This window comes from Lampetra fluviatilis, chromosome 4 (assembly GCF_964198595.1).
Source record: "Lampetra fluviatilis chromosome 4, kcLamFluv1.1, whole genome shotgun sequence".
Lineage (NCBI taxonomy): Eukaryota > Metazoa > Chordata > Hyperoartia > Petromyzontiformes > Petromyzontidae > Lampetra > Lampetra fluviatilis.
The window spans coordinates 25,543,974-25,561,152 of NC_136278.1; the positions used below are offsets into that span (position 1 = coordinate 25,543,974).

Sequence of the window (17,179 nt, forward strand, 5' to 3'; positions counted from 1 at the left end):
TTCCCCCGCACCGATCCCTTCTCCCGTGCCTCCGATTAGCACGGTTGGCTACGTACGGTGCGAAAGAAGTTCAACATACGTACGTACATACACCGCTTGGTGAACATGGAGTCTAATGTAGTATTTATATTTCCTAACTCCGTGCATGGTGCACTGAGATCCGTGTATGAATTGCGCCTTATAAATGTAAATTATTATTATTAATGAACCGGTGTTTCAAACCGCTGCAGCGGAAAGATGGAGCCGGCGTGCAACCGTTCCACCAGGTGCCAGCAATCGGACGCGCTGCAACTGCCGACCGTGACGAGGAGGGGGAACCCACTCGTCGCGGCAGTCGGAGGAGAGGCTGACGATGAGGTCGAGGTGGCGCGAGGCCTCGACCAGGTCGGCCTCCAGGCCGGGCAGGAGGGGGCAGGACGAGGGCTGCGCGTGCTCCTCCACGCAGGCTGCCCCCACGCGCAGCGCCGTGTCCCGCAGGCTGCGAACTTCGCAGTCGAGCCTCTGGGCACGTGGCAACGCAGGTTGGGGGGGGGGGGGGGGGGGTCGCGCAGGAGCGGAGGGTCACAGACAGGGGGTCACGTGCGCCGCTCGCCGACACGTGTGTAGGTATGAACGTTGAACTTCTTTCGCGCCGTACGTAGCCGACCGTGACGATCGGAGGTGTGCGAAGACACAGCGCGTCCGCTCGCTCAGCCGAGAGCGGCTCGCTTTGCGCGGATCGCGACAGGACTTGTCGCCGTCGAGAATGGAGCGGTGGGGCGGCGGTTTAGCGAGATGCGCCGTGAGCACGACGAGCCGACCGAACGCTAAAGGAGCGAGTTTTCGATCTACATTTCAAAAAAGAGTGCATAGCTCCCAGTGGCACGAGTCGGCGAGGTCACCTCCTGCTCGAAGATGCGCGTGGAGATGTCCTGGGCCGCGTTGTGCTCCAACGGGGCGCGCACGCGCTGCAGGATCTGCTCACGGAATCCGTCTGCCAGGCGCATGAACTCCCGCAGGCGAGAGAGGCTGTCGTGGCACAGCTCCTCCTCGCGGCACACTGCTCGCCAAAGCCCAAAAAGCAAAGGTCACCCCACCCCCCTCCGTACTCGTCATACTCTCCCCCAGAAGTCCGGCCCGTGGCTCTTGCTCACGAAGGTGCCGTACCGGGAGGCTAGCTCCTGCACGGCGACCTACCGGCTCCTCCTCGGACAAACTTCTTCATCCGCTTGCCGCGGTTGGCCACGTACGGTGCGAACGAAGTTCAGCGTACACACGTACATAGCCAGACGGCGGTGGCGCACGCCTCTAATTCAGCACTGTGGAGGTGAGGGTTGGCGGATTGCACAAATGTTGCAAAACTCCCTTCCCATGGGCGTCGAGGTGTCAAAAGCCTGGTTGCTAATTGCATCACCGGCAATTAGCGCCAGCGTTGCCGTCGGCGTTGCCATGGGCACCACCACTAACGTCGCCAGCATCGTCATCAGCATTGGTACCTACGCCACCAGTATCTGCACATGTACAGCCCTTTTGTCAATCCACTTCTAGATGAGGGCCTCCCCACAATCTGGTGGATTATTTGACAATACTTCACCACCTTCGACAGTGAGGCTTGGCAAAGGCGGGCAGCATAGACGCACAGTACAACAATGGGTTTGTCTGCACTAGCTTCTTACTGCCCACTACATGGCCCTGCAGCTCTCGGTAGCATTCCGTTGGCACACTGTGGTCACCTATCCTAGCAGCTGTCAGGCTCAACCTGATGGGGCGCAATGCACGCGATTGCCATAAAGTCAGGACACATAGGCTTATATTTATTTTAAAACTGGCATTAAAACATTTTACTTGTTCATTCGTTTTAGTTCATATTTTGTCTGTCATAATTATGAATATCACCTTTTATTTTTCCTTTTCACGGTAACGTTTCAAAATGTAAGGAAAATGTACTGAATCGAGGCAAAACATAATTGATGACTGTTCAAAGAGTTCTAAATTCATATCACAATATAATGCATGCACGCCTTAATATTAATTGAAGTCAGTTTCAGCATTTGTAAAAATAAATTAAACAACCCGATATGATTTGTTAAAACAATTCAAATGACCTCCAGTTCCTGTCTTTTGGGCCATCCAGTACGTACAGCAATCCTGGCCAGAGTTGACATAGCCAATAAACCCTCCAGGATCAATAAAAATGAGTACCACTCGCTGCACGAGGAACACTTAAAAGCTTCGCAAACTCACTGACAGGACGGTTCAGTCAAGTCGAGCTGAGCGGAGGCCACCACTGCACAGCAATCTGAGCAGCAAAATTCCACGGATTCTTCTTGTGCGAGACACTGCGAGCTCACCTTGCGTGAGGCGGGTGAGAAGCATGTGGTAGTGCTGCTTGCAGCCCCTGACATCGCCCTCCGACTGCGCGCAGTCGTCCGGAAGAATGATCTCTGACCCGTGGCTCTTGCTCACGAACGTGTTGTACTGGGAGTCGAGGTTCTGTATGGCCCCGTCAAGCTCCTCCTTGCGCAACGTCTGGATCTAAGCGCACACGCACGCGCACACATGTTTTGTACCGCGTGTTGCTCGGCGTGATGTCCCACGTTTCTTTCCCCGTGCTGTGGGATTTTTGAGAAACTCAATCGAGCGGCTCCATCAGAGAGCTGTACAGCAAAGATCCCCCGTGCAGCCTTAACAGGCGGTTGGGAGGGCAAGTGCTGTTTGCGAGCACCTATGAAGGTTGGCACGGCACACGAGTGGGCGGGTGGCAGCACCACACGCGGCCACCTGTGTTCTCCCGAGTGGCGATGTTTACACAGCGCACCAGGTGGAGAACCAGCACCGGTTCAGATAATCGTCGCTGATGTTGACTGTGAGCGGGAGTCTAACTCGGTTAGTGTAGCGCTGTGCGTGAACCGCGTTGGGCCACCACTCCACTGAGCTCTACGGCACAACCACCAACACCACCTCGGCAGTGCAGCACTGCTCGAGTAGAATATTTTATAATTTACTACTGGGACCCTCAGTGCCGGATTATCGTAGTAGCAAAAGTAGCTCTATTACTATAGTACTATACTGCCTTCAACTTTCATGAACGACTGTGTGTTCAAGGTTAGCGATTTGTCATCTTATCTGGCTGTATAGCAAATTAAAAATACAATTACTTTACTATGTAAAATTGTGTGTTTTAATATTTATGTGTTTTATTGATTTAGGGCCCCTTTATAACATATGCTACAGGCCCCGCACTAGCTTCGTCTGGCACTGGTGACCCCGTTGTGTTTTCACTCGTCTTGTGTTTGCAATCTCAGGTCAATAATATTAAAAATGGCTCGGTTACTCGAGTGCCACGCCACCGAGTTCAATAAACACATTTCCGTTCCGCCGAGAGCTGCAGTCCTCGGCAATGGGGGCGGCCGTCCATCACAAGTCGGGTTGAATTGATCATCCAGGTCAGCGGTGGCCAGCCCGGCGTCACCCGAGCCGCATGCGGCTCTTCAATGCGCCACGTAGCGGCTCCATCGAAGGGGTCTAACGTAGAACGCGACTATCGCAGTAGAAAAAAATAACAAACGTCTCCCGTGCTGCGCTGTCATATACACTTGGCTCTTTGCACCTCTCAAACTCATGAATTGTCTGATGACACCTTTATATGTGGGGGACGGCAGAGCTTGGGTGGCGTTTGGTACCGGCTCACCGCGTGGGGCTGCCGTTCCCAATTGGCTGTGCTTACTCGTACCTCGGAGCTGCACTCTCTCTCTCTTTGAGAGCGAGCGAGTGCTGCGCGGCACGTTGCGATGTTTGCAATTATTATCATCGGGATAAAAAGTGAGTGGATCGATTATAGTTTCTGAAGAAGCTCCCAGCATGCGGAACGAAACGTCGGACATAAAGACGAATAACGTGCGGTACAACCCGAAAACAAAACCGAGGTAATTGCCTGTAACTGTATACACCTTATCCTGTGTGCGACAAACGCTGCCACGCAATGTACCGTGGGCAGGGTCCACCCGGAGATGGTGGCCACCGCCTTCTGCAGCTGGTGCCAGGCCAGCAAGCTCTGCAGATTCAGCTCCACCTGCCTCCACGCCTCCTGGATCTGCTGGTACAGCCGCTCGATCCTGCGGCACACAGCGGTGTCAGCATCGGCTTCGGCGCAACGATTGGGGGGTTGGGGGGGGACAGCCGGCGGGTGGGCGGTGGTGCTCGCGCCCATTCGCCTGCCCTGCCGTGCGTGCGTGACCTCTACCTGTCCACGGCGTCCTGGTGCTTGGGGGTCTTGCTCTGCTTCTGCAGCGAGTCCACGGAGTGGCGCTCCCTCGCTATCTTCTCCGCCTCGCCCTGGCGTCACAGCGTGCGCGTGTGTGTGTGTGTGGTCATGCTATTAACTGTTTTAATCTTTTTGTTGCTTATAAGCTGAGAGTTCGCTTTTGCATTTTGCCTTCCACTGATCTCTTTTACGCAATGGCTTTATTCATCTACTAACGCACGTTCCCATTTAAAAAGATACCTATAGTCTTAATGAGCTCTCACCTCGTCGAAATAAAGGGTCTTATCAAGGCATAATTTCTACATGGGTCACCGACCCCGAAAAATATATTTCTCACCCGGTACACCACGTCAAGTATACCTATATCGCTATGGCTGTGGCTACTCGTCACACGCCCGCTCCCATTCTCACCGGCGACCCAGCGATGTTTCAGTGAGGAATGAAACCCTCGCTGTGACATGTGGTCCCACATGGCTCTGCGTGTGACCTCACCTCTGCCTCGCGCACCAGCACCTCCAGGCGAGAGAAGCTCATGCACTTGTCGCAGCCGTACTTCCTGCGCAGGGAGTCGAGCATCTCTTTGAGGAAGATCTCAGCCTCTTTGGCCTTGAGGAAGAACTGTAGGGAAGAACGGACAGGGCGATAGGCGATGGCTTCCAAAGACCATAACGAGCTGCTTTTGTAAGTTGTTCATCATCATCGTCGTCGTCGTCATTAGCCATGATCGTTCCACTGCTGGGTGAAGGCCTCCCCATGCTCTGGCTACCCTGTGACCCGTCTCACTCCTGCACGTGAGCTGTTCTCATCCCTCCATCTCCACGGCGACTATCGTCCCTGGTGCATTCCCTGCACTGACTGCTACTCTGCAATCAATCACGTCCATCGATTATCATTCCGTCCAGCGACATGTCCTGCCCAGGGCCACTTACTTTTCTCAACAGCTTGCATTATGACTTTAAACTGTGCATGTTCTCTAATCCATGCGTTCCACTTTCTGTCTCTCAGTGTAATTTCAAGTGTGGATTTCCCCCATTCTTCTCTGCAGACTTTTAAACTTTTATTCCAAATTCCGTAATCGTTTCTGATCCACGTGAAGGTTGAAAACCATTGCGTTGTTGATAACGGTTCGTTCAATTTCGACACAATTAATTCGAATTTAAATGTGTTTGTTTTCCCCTCTCCCATATATATATTCACGTTATGAATCACATTTTATTTGTTTGTGGTTGTGGTTGAATTGAACGCACGCGCTTTCTTTTTATGGTATTTTTTCTTCCAAAAATGTTTATCCATGCGTAGAGAATGTGGAGTTTGCAGTTCTAGTTCCAAGGGCAATTCATGATCGGTGTACAGTAAGCCTAACGGCAGAGGAGGGGCACAAAGCCCCATTCCAGATCAATGCAGTCTACCCCAGGCACACGTTTATTGTGCAGTCATCACTGACCAGGTTGAGATCATCAATATTCTGAATGCGAAGCCCCCTCTAGACCAGGGAAGAACCTTCATTTTTCAGCTCTCTGCCCCAAGGCTTTAACACCGCATCTCACACGGGGTGATGGGCTGATGGCTCACTGCCCAGAAAGGAGGCATTATCGACCGAGTCCACCGAACTACGGTTGAACAAAGCTGATTCTGAACACAGGCAGTAACGAACATCAGGCCGTATTTTTCCCTGTGAATGTGATCGAACAAGACCCCTTTGAAAAACATGCAATTACCACATGCTGACGAACGGTCACAAAAGCATGCAAACAATGTCAAGCTTAAAGTGAATGTAAATGCAGTAGAAGCTGAATGTGAGCACACCTTACACACGCACACTTTTGGTATAAGCAGTGTGTTGTTACATGAAACTGGTAGGGGAAGGTGATGGGGAACTACTGACACAAGCGCTCGACTTCTGTGCCCCCAAAGGAGTCGTGCCTACATCCAGTCTCTAATTAAACGTCTTCATAGAAGAGCGATGTTTCAACGAACAGATTTCATAATATGAGAATACGACATTGTTAAGAGTGAAAAGTAGATTAACTGCTATTGTCATAGCTCTACAGCAGTGTCGCGACGGCCAGCTACGAATATTAGCAAGTGTAGGGACATCCATTCACACAATGATAGCGAAGAGATGTGCCCTTTCCCATTCTCATGACCTACGAGTACATCATCAGTTTTTCTTCCAATTCCGTTCCGATGACGTTTATGTACGCAATTACTTTATCGGTACGTCTTGAGGTCGGAAGACATACCGAGGCTCCCACAAGGCTATGCGGGAGGGCGTGTGTTACAGTTTGGCAGCAGCTATCGTAGAGCGCGGTCGTGTCACTACAGTTCTCCGCGGTGAGTTTGATGCCTTTAAAAACAACGGCGCCATGGCACTCGAAATACAACTAACGCGAACCGATTACGCGTTCCGAGATTCAGCGGTAAACGGGACAGACACCCTGCAACTTGCAGACGTCTCGGAACGGGAAAGGGTTAAAAGGGAATGTGAACAATGGACGGCTGCAACTCACCTCCTGGTCGGTCTCGTTGATCTTCCGGCGAGTGACCAGCAGCTGCTGAGCACTGGCGTTGAGCAGCTCATTATAGCGATTGAATATGTCCTTGTACTGCCGTCGGGAAGAGATGGGATAAGGGGGCAGGGAGGTAACAAGACGGCACGCCGGATATTCATCGCACGAGCAGAGAGGGTGGAGAGGGAATCCAAGTGTGGCTTTCCAGGCTCGCCTGCTTGTTGGGCTTTTCTTCTCTCAAGTTTTTGCCACACGCAACTGCGTCACCCATATCATCACACCTCCTGGCTTTGGCATTTGTCCTCGAAGACACTGGCGGAAGCATCGGCTACATCAGAACATCCAGAGTGCACATCTCCTTCATAAATGGAAAATTAAAGCAACAAGCCACAGTAGTGCGATTGTGGCCACGTAACCCAAATTATCGACCGTTTATTAAACCACTATCGTCTGCGCTCCTTCAACGGAGGAGGAGGGGGAGGAACAGCAACACGACACAAACTCTTTCATGAAGCCCTCTCATTGTGGCAAGCAGACCTCGACATTGGCATTTAGCTCCTGAATATATTGCTGCCATACACAAGTATAGGATATTATTTTTGGCCAACTATCAGATGCGCTTCTGCGGTCGTCTGGAACGCTCTTCCTTCCGATATTAGGACACCACTGGAGCTATGCACTTTTAAATAAAGATTGAAAACTAATTTATTTGGAACTACTTTTGGTGTTCAGTTTGTTGTCCTTCCCCCGCATCTCCGATTAGCACGGTTGGCTACTTACGGTGCGAAAGAAGTTCAACGTGCATACATACAGGATACGAAAACACATGTTGAATCCACTGAAACAAAACGGATTCATCAAAAGTCACTGATGTGACATGTTCACAATACTGTTTAGAAAGGGGCGAGGGAGGGGGGCATACAATACTACGACGTTTCGATCGCAACACCACTATCGACTTTACCGAAAGACCCAAGTAAAATTAATGCAAGCTTGGGCAAGGCAGCAAAACAACAACAAGAGTCCCAAAAAACACATTACCAATTGCACAACAGCCATGGAATTTGGGGGTGGGGGGTGGAAGGGGCAATTAATCAGATGCGATCGGTGTCCCACCTCCTTCTCGATGGTGTCGGCCATGCACTCGTGCTGCATCTCCAGGTGTTTGTTCTGGAACTTCTGCACGACGTTACGGTAGGCGGCCAGGTGGCCTTCGTACTCCTGCACGCGGGGCGGCACAGGGGAGCGAGACGCCAGGGCGACGCGCGGAAAATTGTGCCAGGCTCGCTAAATCATGATGTGCATTTAGAAAACGCAGCCTGTTCTCCTATAACGCGGTAGTTGCGTTCCTGAAGAACACCGCGTAATGGAAAAATCGCGTTGTAATAAATGAAAAATGTATAATACAGGATAAAGCACAGTCCGCGATAGCGCGTGAGATGCGTATGCAGGTTGAACAGAGACTGAGGCGCGTGGGCAACATCGAGAAGCATCCAGCAGCATCCCGCCTTGTGCAATGCTATGCCGAGGCAGCCGCACAACCGCCTATTTCTACTCGCGTGATGCAGTGACGTTTGCTCGATCGCGTTATATTCAATTCGCACCCGTGTTATAAAATGTTCCCACATACATTCATCGAGTTATATCCAATTCGCGTTATGAAAACACGTGACATTATAGGAGAACGGACTGTCACTGAATGGTCAAATAAATACGTCAGTTTTCTTTCTTACATCCATAGGAGGACGGTGCGAGTAATCCCAGTGCATCCTGGGGGCTTGTTATGAGTCGTGAAAAAATCCGCGACGAATCAGTGGATAGCAGCCGTGAGGATGGTCCAGGCACGGCATTAACTTGTGCTACGTTAAACTAAACCCAGATTTTTAAGGCAATAGCATGCCACAAAGCCAGAGCCGGCCCAGCCACTAAGCGACCCTTGCAATTGCAAAGGGCCCCGTGGCCAGCAGAGGGCCCCCTAGAGTCACTGCTAGCGAGTGGGTGAAAAAAATCATACATCAAAGGGGCCTCCAACCAAATTTTGCTTAGGGCCCCCAAAGGTCTAGGGCCGGTTCTGCACAAAGCCCTCATTCAGGGCGAGCAGTAAAAATAATAAATTCATCACACCGTATAAAACTCTCAGCAATTTAACATCGTGCTGTGATTCGTGTGCCATCATTGCATAAATTCATAATGATTTTAAAGAATAACTACTGATAACACCACAATAACTACAACAATAGTTGTGATTACACTTTTCTATAGTTGTAGGACATTTATTGAAATGTTATCAACTATGACAAAGTAAAACATAACGATTACGTGCAGAGCGGCCAAATTGAACGATGCAATCGACCGCGAGTTCGGCGCTCTTAACGATTCGAATGCAGCACAAAAAGGGATGCATTACCTTGATTGACTTGATGCAGTCTTCTGAGAACGTGTGCAATTCATCCACTTTGGCTTTGTTGCGTTCCAGATCACTCACCAGCGCCTGACGGGGGAACGTTCGCGTCGTTACGTTTACACGCCACGCGTCAACGCAGCAGAAAGATACCCAACACAAAATCAACGACTGTGACTTATTCACGAAACCTAGAGTTCTAAATCAAACGCTTACACGCTATTGTGTCAGCGTTAACCCTCACCTCTCAAAGCACCATTGGTTGTTCACTCAGCGCATGTGCTGTAACTATGACAAATCGTCAGTAAATAGAACCGTGAGTTTACGTTGAATTCTAATCGTACAATCCTTTCGTTAATCCACTGCTGGATGAGTGCCTATTTACCTACGCCGTGCAGGTCGTGGGGATTATTTAACCACACCCCTCCACGTGGTCAGTGCCGATTGAATGCAGTGAGGAAGCTTAGACGCGGGAGCATAGAGAGTACAGTACAACAATGCATTTTGTTGCCCTGGCTGCTGCTGCGCGCCAAGTAGCCACGCGGCGGCCTGCAATGACCTCTCTTTAGCGCGGTGGTCACCCATCGAGGGAGCACCGAGCGAGCTCGATCCCGTTCAGCTTCCGACATGCCGATGAGATTGGGGTGCATTCCGAGCGGTTTGGTCATCGGCGACTGAATGTTGACTGGGTACGAAGGTTACACTCCACGCTGCACACAGCGGTGGTGCTGGCGCAGTGAGGACCTCAAGCAAGATGCATTTTGGAGGCCGTAACCCCTTTCAATTTACAAAGACCGCAGAAAGACGACAGACAGAAACAAAAATATACAGAGGCGAGAGAAAGTAGATGTTTTGAGATGCGTGAAAATGTAGATCACAATGGAGACATGGCATGAGAGAAGAGAGCTGGGGACGAGTGAGAGATGAGAGAGATTAATGGGCTCGTTTAAGTTCATTATCTTGCTACGTGTATAAGTACTGTAACATAAAGCGTATATTTGATGCAACCACCCCCTATCATCTGTGACACAATGGAGACATGGCATGAGAGAACAGAGCTGGGGACACGTGAGAGATGAGAGAGATTAATGGGCTCGTTTAAGCTAATTATCTTGCTACGTTTATAAGGACTGTAACATAAAGCGTATATTTCATGGGCCCCCCTCCCCCCTATCATCTGCCATTAATCCGGGACCCCTTAAGCCAATTGGGGCCCTAACTTACGCCGAGCGCCGCCACTGACGCTCAACGTAGGGGGGCTGGGTGGCAGAGGTCGCAACCGGGTACCCGATACCCGTACCCTACCCGATACCCGGCTACCCGTACCCAGCCAGGTACGGGTACGGGTAGGCCGTGAATCACTGGTGAGTAACCGTTTGTCACTCATTTCGGGTAGGGTACGGGTAGCGTACGGGTACCCATACCCGGCCGGGTACAGGTACCCATTTGCGACCCTGGTGCGGCCGGGTACGGGTACGGGTAGGCCGTGAGTCACCGGTGAGTAACCGTTTGTCACTCATTTCGGGTAGGGTACGGGTAGCGTATGGGTACCCATACCCGGCTGGGTACGGGTACCCATTTGCGACCCTGGTGCGGCCGGGTACGGGTACGGGTAGGCCGTGAGTCACTGGTGAGTAACCGTTTGTCACTCATTTCGGGTAGGGTACGGGTAGCGTACGGGTACCCATACCCGGCCGGGTACGTGTACGGGTAAGGAATCAAAACCCGTTTGCGGCCTCTGCTGGGTGGTGGGGTCAACTGGGTGGGGTCGGTCCCTTCCCACCCCTCCTACCGTCTGCTGCCGGATGCGCTCGTCCAGCGAGGCGGCGTCGCTCGCAGCGGCCGGCAGCTGCAGGCGGTCGTTGCGGGCCGACGCATCGTCGAGCCAGCGGCTCAGCGAGCGCTGCCGGTCCTGGAAGGTGGGCAGGAGCCGCGCGCCCAGGCGCTCCATGTCCCGCAGCCTGGGGAGGGGTGGAGGGAGATTTCGCGACAAGGTTGCCGAATGGGGTGGTGCGGCCAAGTGGGTTTTTAGGTGTCCGGAAAAATATGTTTTGTGATTTGCGCTGGTTCAGCAGTGGGACTGCTGGATTATTTTTTGTTCCGCCTGAGGACGACCGCTTGTGTTGCGATCGAAACGTCGTGATGTATTATTTTTTGTTTTATTATATTTTTCTACCTACGTGACTTTACCGAAAGAACCAAAGAGTTTGTATTCATTTATCACGAACCGCTCATGCGGAGAGTTTCCCCGTGTTTGAGCGAACGCGTTGTTTTCTTTCAAATGAATGGTCGCTGTTAATTGTTTTGTTTTACAATATGACAGTCGTATGAATTTCTGATCGTAAAATTAATGACTCAAGACATTTTTCTATTCGGCTATCAGGTAAGAGGTGTTCTTTTCATCAGCAGTGCATTTTTAATGCTTTTCATCTAAGGTTGAAAGTTTCCATGCCATAGCTCTGCCTGTCCATCAATCCATCTGTCCGCAACGAGGGGGCGCTACGAATTTCGCAAAGATTACCCAATGTGAACCAAATTTGCGGTGTAAAGCTGCGTTGCCATGCAGGACACACCCCATGGGATACACCCAGGGCCGGATTCAGATTGTATAGGCCCCTGGGCTACAGGTACTGTGAGGCCCCCAGTAATATTTTCAAAAGGAAAACAAAATGAAAGAAAAGTAAAATTTATTTTTACAAGGCTAACAACAAATAAAATTCACCATTCACAAACGAAATCACTTTTCACTTCATCTCTGGTGGTCATCCAGCTGGCGGAGGCCCCTGGGCTCCAGCCCCTAAAGCCCCCCACGCCTTAACCCGGTCCTGGATACTCCCCATTTAAAACTATCCAATTGTTGCAAGGGCTCCCGAACACTTGGAGATACAAACCAGAGCAAAAGCGACTAGTTACGCATAAGCAAATGAGTTTCCCCCCGATAGCCATAGGTGGAGTTTCACTTTTATATTTGGAGGGGGGGTGGCAGGGGGTTTGCTGTGTGCCTCACATTAGCAATCGCGGGTGAATACAATCGATGCAATTTTAATCTCAATTGTAAACTACTGAAAATGAATTCATGAAGGTGTCCAGTTTGGGGGGAGGGGGGGGGTTGGAGGTGGGTGGGGAAATTCCCCCCCCCCCTCCACCAAACTCTGCCTTACGCTGACAGCCAGCCGCGAGCCACCTCCAATGTTGCTTGGCGTGGCCTCACCTGACTCCCATCTGCTCGTGGAGCATGTGCCAACGCTGGGTCAGCTCTTCGGCCCTGCGCACGTGTCGACCCAGCTCCTGGCCGCTGCGGTGCGAGCCCTGCTTAGAAGGCCGCCCACAGCCGCCACCGCCGCCCAGCAAGTCCCCGGCCTTCTGCAGCTCCTCCTGCAAGCGCTGCAGCAACCAGCCCTTCTGCTCCACCTCGGAGACCCATTGCTGCGCACGGGAGAAACGCCCGTCGGTCCGTCGTCACGCGTGAGTCTGCAGCGCTCTGTGTGTTTCGTGCGTCTCGACTGTAACGCGGCATTGCTCTGGTCGTTGTGATAGCATTGGCGAAAGGCTGCTCTGTCTCTTTTTTCGTGAGGATACATCACTGCTTTTATTACGGAACATTGGCATTTATTTGTATTTATTTCTCCCCCCCCCCCCCACCTATTTAGCTCGATTGTGCTATTGGCATCACATCATGAGAGCAGTTGCTTCCACCACCATTCGGGAACGACCCGCAGAAGAAGATATCATAAAACTGCTTCTGGAATAATCATCAAGTGATTGTTTAATATACACGCGGGGGGAGGGTAGAATTTCCCAGTGAATCTCTCTGCTTTCTCTCGTTTGCTCTGAAGAAGGGCCACTTCCAGAAGCGGCAGGCTAATTATACATTTCGATTTAAAGCTTTCGTGACTGCAGGGATTCATCTTCTTGGTTCTTTCGGTAAAGTCACGTAGAAGGGAAATAATAAAATAATAAAAATAAAACATAATAAAATACAATTCTCACGACGTTTCGGCCACAACGGCTGCTTGCGTTGTGGCCGAAACGTCGTGAGATTTATTGTATTATGTTTTATTTGTATTATTTTATTATTTCCCTTCGACGTGACTTTACCGAAAGAACCAAGAAGACTAATTATACATCTCCATGACATACGGCAGCTCTACTGACGCGTGCGGTGGGTTATTTTTGTTGTCACCGTGAGTACGCATCGGAGGGGAAAGCCAGGGCACCTTGAGCAGGGTGACGTGCGACTGGATGCCGGGGTGGCTGACGGGAACACAGACGCTCTCCACAAGGCGGCCTTCAAACAGTTCCACCTGCGATTCCACCTCCCCCAGGCAGCGAACCAGCCCCTCCAGTCCCTTGAGTCTGGCGTAAGAACACAGTGCCGCATCACGCGCTCACGTGTCAGATACACACGCTGATATGAACCTTCCTTATTTGACATATGTGCATGATTCTAAACACGTTTCTAAATGTGCAGGGAAAAAGCGGAGGACCGGGTGCAAAATCCACACGATCACGAGGAGAACATGGAAACTCCAAAATTACAGGTGTCAGAATCGGGATCGAACCCACAATCTCCTGTATACCAGGAGAGGTAGTTGGCACCTCGCCACCATGGCATTATATAAATGCTGATGACCATATGTAGGTATGTATCTGTATGAATGTTAAACTTCTTTTGCGCCGTACGTAGCCAACTGTGCTAATCGGAGGTGCGAGGAAAGGACAGCAAACTAAACACCCAAAAGCAGTTCTAAAGAAATTAGTTTTAAATATAGATTTAAGATTTAATAGATCCAGTGGCTTCCTAATTGGCAGGCGATTATGACATGGAGGTCACGTTGTTAACGCGTAAGGTAAATTTAAATAAAGTTTGTGAAATCGTGGAGATGGTGCTCCCTTCCCCCCCTATATAAAATTCCGTACATTGCGGTGGGAGAGGGGGGTACCGCCGTGACCTTTCCCTGAATAAAAAGAAAAATTCCCCGGTCCTCGGCCGTGAATTTTACTAAAAATTACCACAGCAAAATGGTAGCCTTAGTAATCACATTTGGCACCGGCTCAGTTTTTGCAGTAATTGCCCCACTCTCGCCGAGCCCCTCCCGCCCCGTGGTCCGTGTGTGCGTGTGGACGTGTGTGCGTGTGTGTGTGTGCGTGTGTGTGTGTGGACGTGTGTGCGTGTGTGCGATGGGCGTGTGTGGACGTGTGTGCGTGTGTGGACGTGTGTGCGTGTGTGCGTGTGGACGTGTGTGTGTGTGTGCGTGTGGACGTGTGTGTGCATGTGGACGTGTGTGCGTGTGGACGTGTGTCCGTGTGTGCGTGTGGACGTGTGTGTGTGTGTGCGTGTGGACGTGTGTGTGTGTGCGTGTGTGCGTGCGTGTGGACGTGTGTGCGTGTGTGTGTGTGCGTGTGGACGTGTGTGCGTGTGTGCGTGTGGACGTGTGTGTGCGTGTGTGCGTGCGTGTGGACGTGTGTGTGCGTGTGGACGTGTGTGCGTGTGTGCGTGTGGACGTGTGTGCGTGTGTGCGTGTGTGCGTGTGGACGTGTGTGCGTGTGTGTGTGTGTGGACGTGTGTGCGTGTGTGCGTGTGGACGTGTGTGTGTGCATGCGTGTGGACGTGTGTGCGTGTGTGTGTGCGTGCGTGTGGACGTGTGTGCGTATGTGTGTGTGTGCGTGTGGACGTGTGTGTGTGTGTGGACGTGCGCGATGTGTGAAGCGACACCCACTGCTGGTGGCATTTCTCCAGAAGGCGCATCAGCTGTTCCAGCCTCTGGCTGGCACTGCTGAGCTCCGAGTAGCCCAGCGAGTCGGGCGGGTACTGGTACAGGCGCTCGAGCCTGGAGCGTGCCACCTCCGCCTCGGAGCACACGTTCTGGGGCCCCGGCAGAGACACATAAGAATCAGGATATGTATTCGTACTCGTTTTATACAGATGTCCGAAGCAACAGACGTCGGGAAATGTCAGTTCTCGACTTCTTACAAAATAAATAAATAGATACCACGATGGGCAGGCTTTTGTGTTTGTCTGCGCAAATATGAATGGCAATTTATTCGGCCATCAGCCTACACACTTTCCAAGCCAATATTATCCACCAGCATGGGTCTCAGGAGTGTCAGGTTAGTTATGAGGAAGAACACTCACCAATAACAGCCCAGCAGTATTTGTTAACATGGACAAGACAACATTGGAGGTCTATTTATCTGTTTTATTACACAATCAGTGTTGCCATCCTTGCACAATCCACTGGTTTTTAACCTGTGGTAGCATCTTCTTGGTTCTTTCGGTAAAGTCACGTAGAAGGGAAATAATACAATAATAAAAATAACCTGTGGCAGCATCTTTGCGAAACGAACCCCGCTAGATTTCCAGATGGTCAATGGCGAGAGGAATCAAAATTGGCCCAAGCTTTTTGCCATGTAACAAGACCAAATGGTTGCGCTGTTTACTCAGTCCAAGCAGGAGGCAGGGCCCGATGAGGAGTGGACGGACAGTCGGAGCGACGGTCGACAGGGACGTGGCATACCTGGTACTGGGACATCTTGTCGTCGACCTCGCGGGAGAGGTTGTAGCCAGGCAGCGGCGTGCTCGACAGCTGTCTGACCGTCTCCTCTATGCGCTGCAAATGCTGCAGCAGGAGCTGCACCTCCGGGACGATGTCACGTAGAGGTGCCGGAGGAGGTGGCGGTGGCAGAGTAATGGTTGGCTCCGTCACCAGCACTGCAAACGGAGATGGCTCAACGGTCATGGAATTCTCCCACCTCTTAGACCTTCATATTCAATAATAATTGTGATCACACAATACCATTTATACAAGGGATGGTGCCACGATGTAATGGTCAGCACATGGGACTTGCAAGCTAGAGGTTTCTGGTTTGATTTGATATCCCGGCGGGCTAGTGGAAACAATAGGGGCAAATTTCTTAAATCTCCCCGCCTCTGCCCATGCAGCAGTAGTACAGTAATGGGTATGCGACAGTTGGTCGATCTGCAGGTCGTGTGTGGTGACGTGAAGTCTGGACTTCCACCTCTTCCAAACATCTGGTCAGCGTGGAAGAGAAGGCCAAACATCTCATGCAGGGGCTCTCTAGAGCACCCACTAAAGAAGGCCCTTCCGCCAGCGGCGGTGTGAGCAAGTAATTGCGGGGTTTAATGATCTATTTAACCAGAAAGGTCTCTCTGAGTCCCCAGACTCATTTTCAGGAGGGTCCTGCACATTGGTAAATTTGGCCAACTCCATTCGTGAGTGTATGTCATGTGGGAGTGCCAAGAGACAATCAACAGTGGAGGACGGTGGTGCAGTGGTAAGCAACAGGTCCTCTGGAGCTGGTGACCTGAGTTTGATTCCTGGCTGGGACTAACATAGGGGGCACGTGATATCAGTTCTGACCCCCCCACCCCCAGTTCCACCACCCCCCCCCCCCCAATATGGTCAACATGCTATAAATGAATCCACTGCTGGTTGAAGGCCTCCCTGTGCTGTGTCAGTCATTAAGAGTTGCTGGATTGCAGTACTTTTAGTCCGTCAGCCAATTATCTTTCCAAACCAATATTAACCAGCAGCATCGGTCGAAGCAAGAAAATTCTGGACCAGTTCTGACATTCTGAGTCTCATCAGTGGAGCCAGGTTTCTTAAACGAATGCTGCCAAGTCACCCAATGTTAGTTTAACACGTACGCGACCAATATCCATAAAACAGGTTTTTTTTTTTGTTATTTACGCGATATAACCCCAAAAAAACCTGTATTGTCGATCGCCCAGTGTTATTGGCAAGTGCACTCCAGCTAAGCTATGGGCCTATTTTCTCAGCAGAAAAAAGCAATATTTGTGTGCAAACTCATCATGCATTGTTGAGGAGCATTTACAAGTTGTCTCCACGTTTAAATATATAAAGGGTTGTAAACCTGCGACGAATCGTATGTGTGCATGTTGAACTTCTTTCACACCTTATGTAGCCAACCGTGCTAATCAGAGGTGCGTAGGAAGTACAACAAAGTAAACACAAAAAACAGTAAAAAAAGAAAAATGAGTTT

At 50.8% G+C, this 17,179-nt stretch overlaps 1 protein-coding gene across 1 annotated transcript in view; it reads right to left on the bottom strand.

The window, feature by feature from the left end:
- Positions 1-17,179, bottom strand: part of LOC144931403 (uncharacterized) — a 73,823-nt gene that overhangs the window by 32,667 nt on the left and 23,977 nt on the right. The window contains exons 15-28 of the mRNA XM_078855209.1: positions 15,673-15,866; positions 14,875-15,020; positions 13,372-13,510; positions 12,366-12,580; positions 10,947-11,115; positions 9,161-9,244; positions 7,870-7,974; positions 6,754-6,849; positions 4,736-4,861; positions 4,223-4,314; positions 3,968-4,094; positions 2,331-2,514; positions 882-1,039; positions 323-501 (exon numbers count right to left, since the gene is read on the bottom strand). Of these exons, the coding sequence (XP_078711335.1) occupies positions 323-501; positions 882-1,039; positions 2,331-2,514; positions 3,968-4,094; positions 4,223-4,314; positions 4,736-4,861; positions 6,754-6,849; positions 7,870-7,974; positions 9,161-9,244; positions 10,947-11,115; positions 12,366-12,580; positions 13,372-13,510; positions 14,875-15,020; positions 15,673-15,866 (2,014 nt within the window). The remainder of the gene's footprint in view (positions 1-322; positions 502-881; positions 1,040-2,330; positions 2,515-3,967; positions 4,095-4,222; positions 4,315-4,735; positions 4,862-6,753; positions 6,850-7,869; positions 7,975-9,160; positions 9,245-10,946; positions 11,116-12,365; positions 12,581-13,371; positions 13,511-14,874; positions 15,021-15,672; positions 15,867-17,179) is intronic.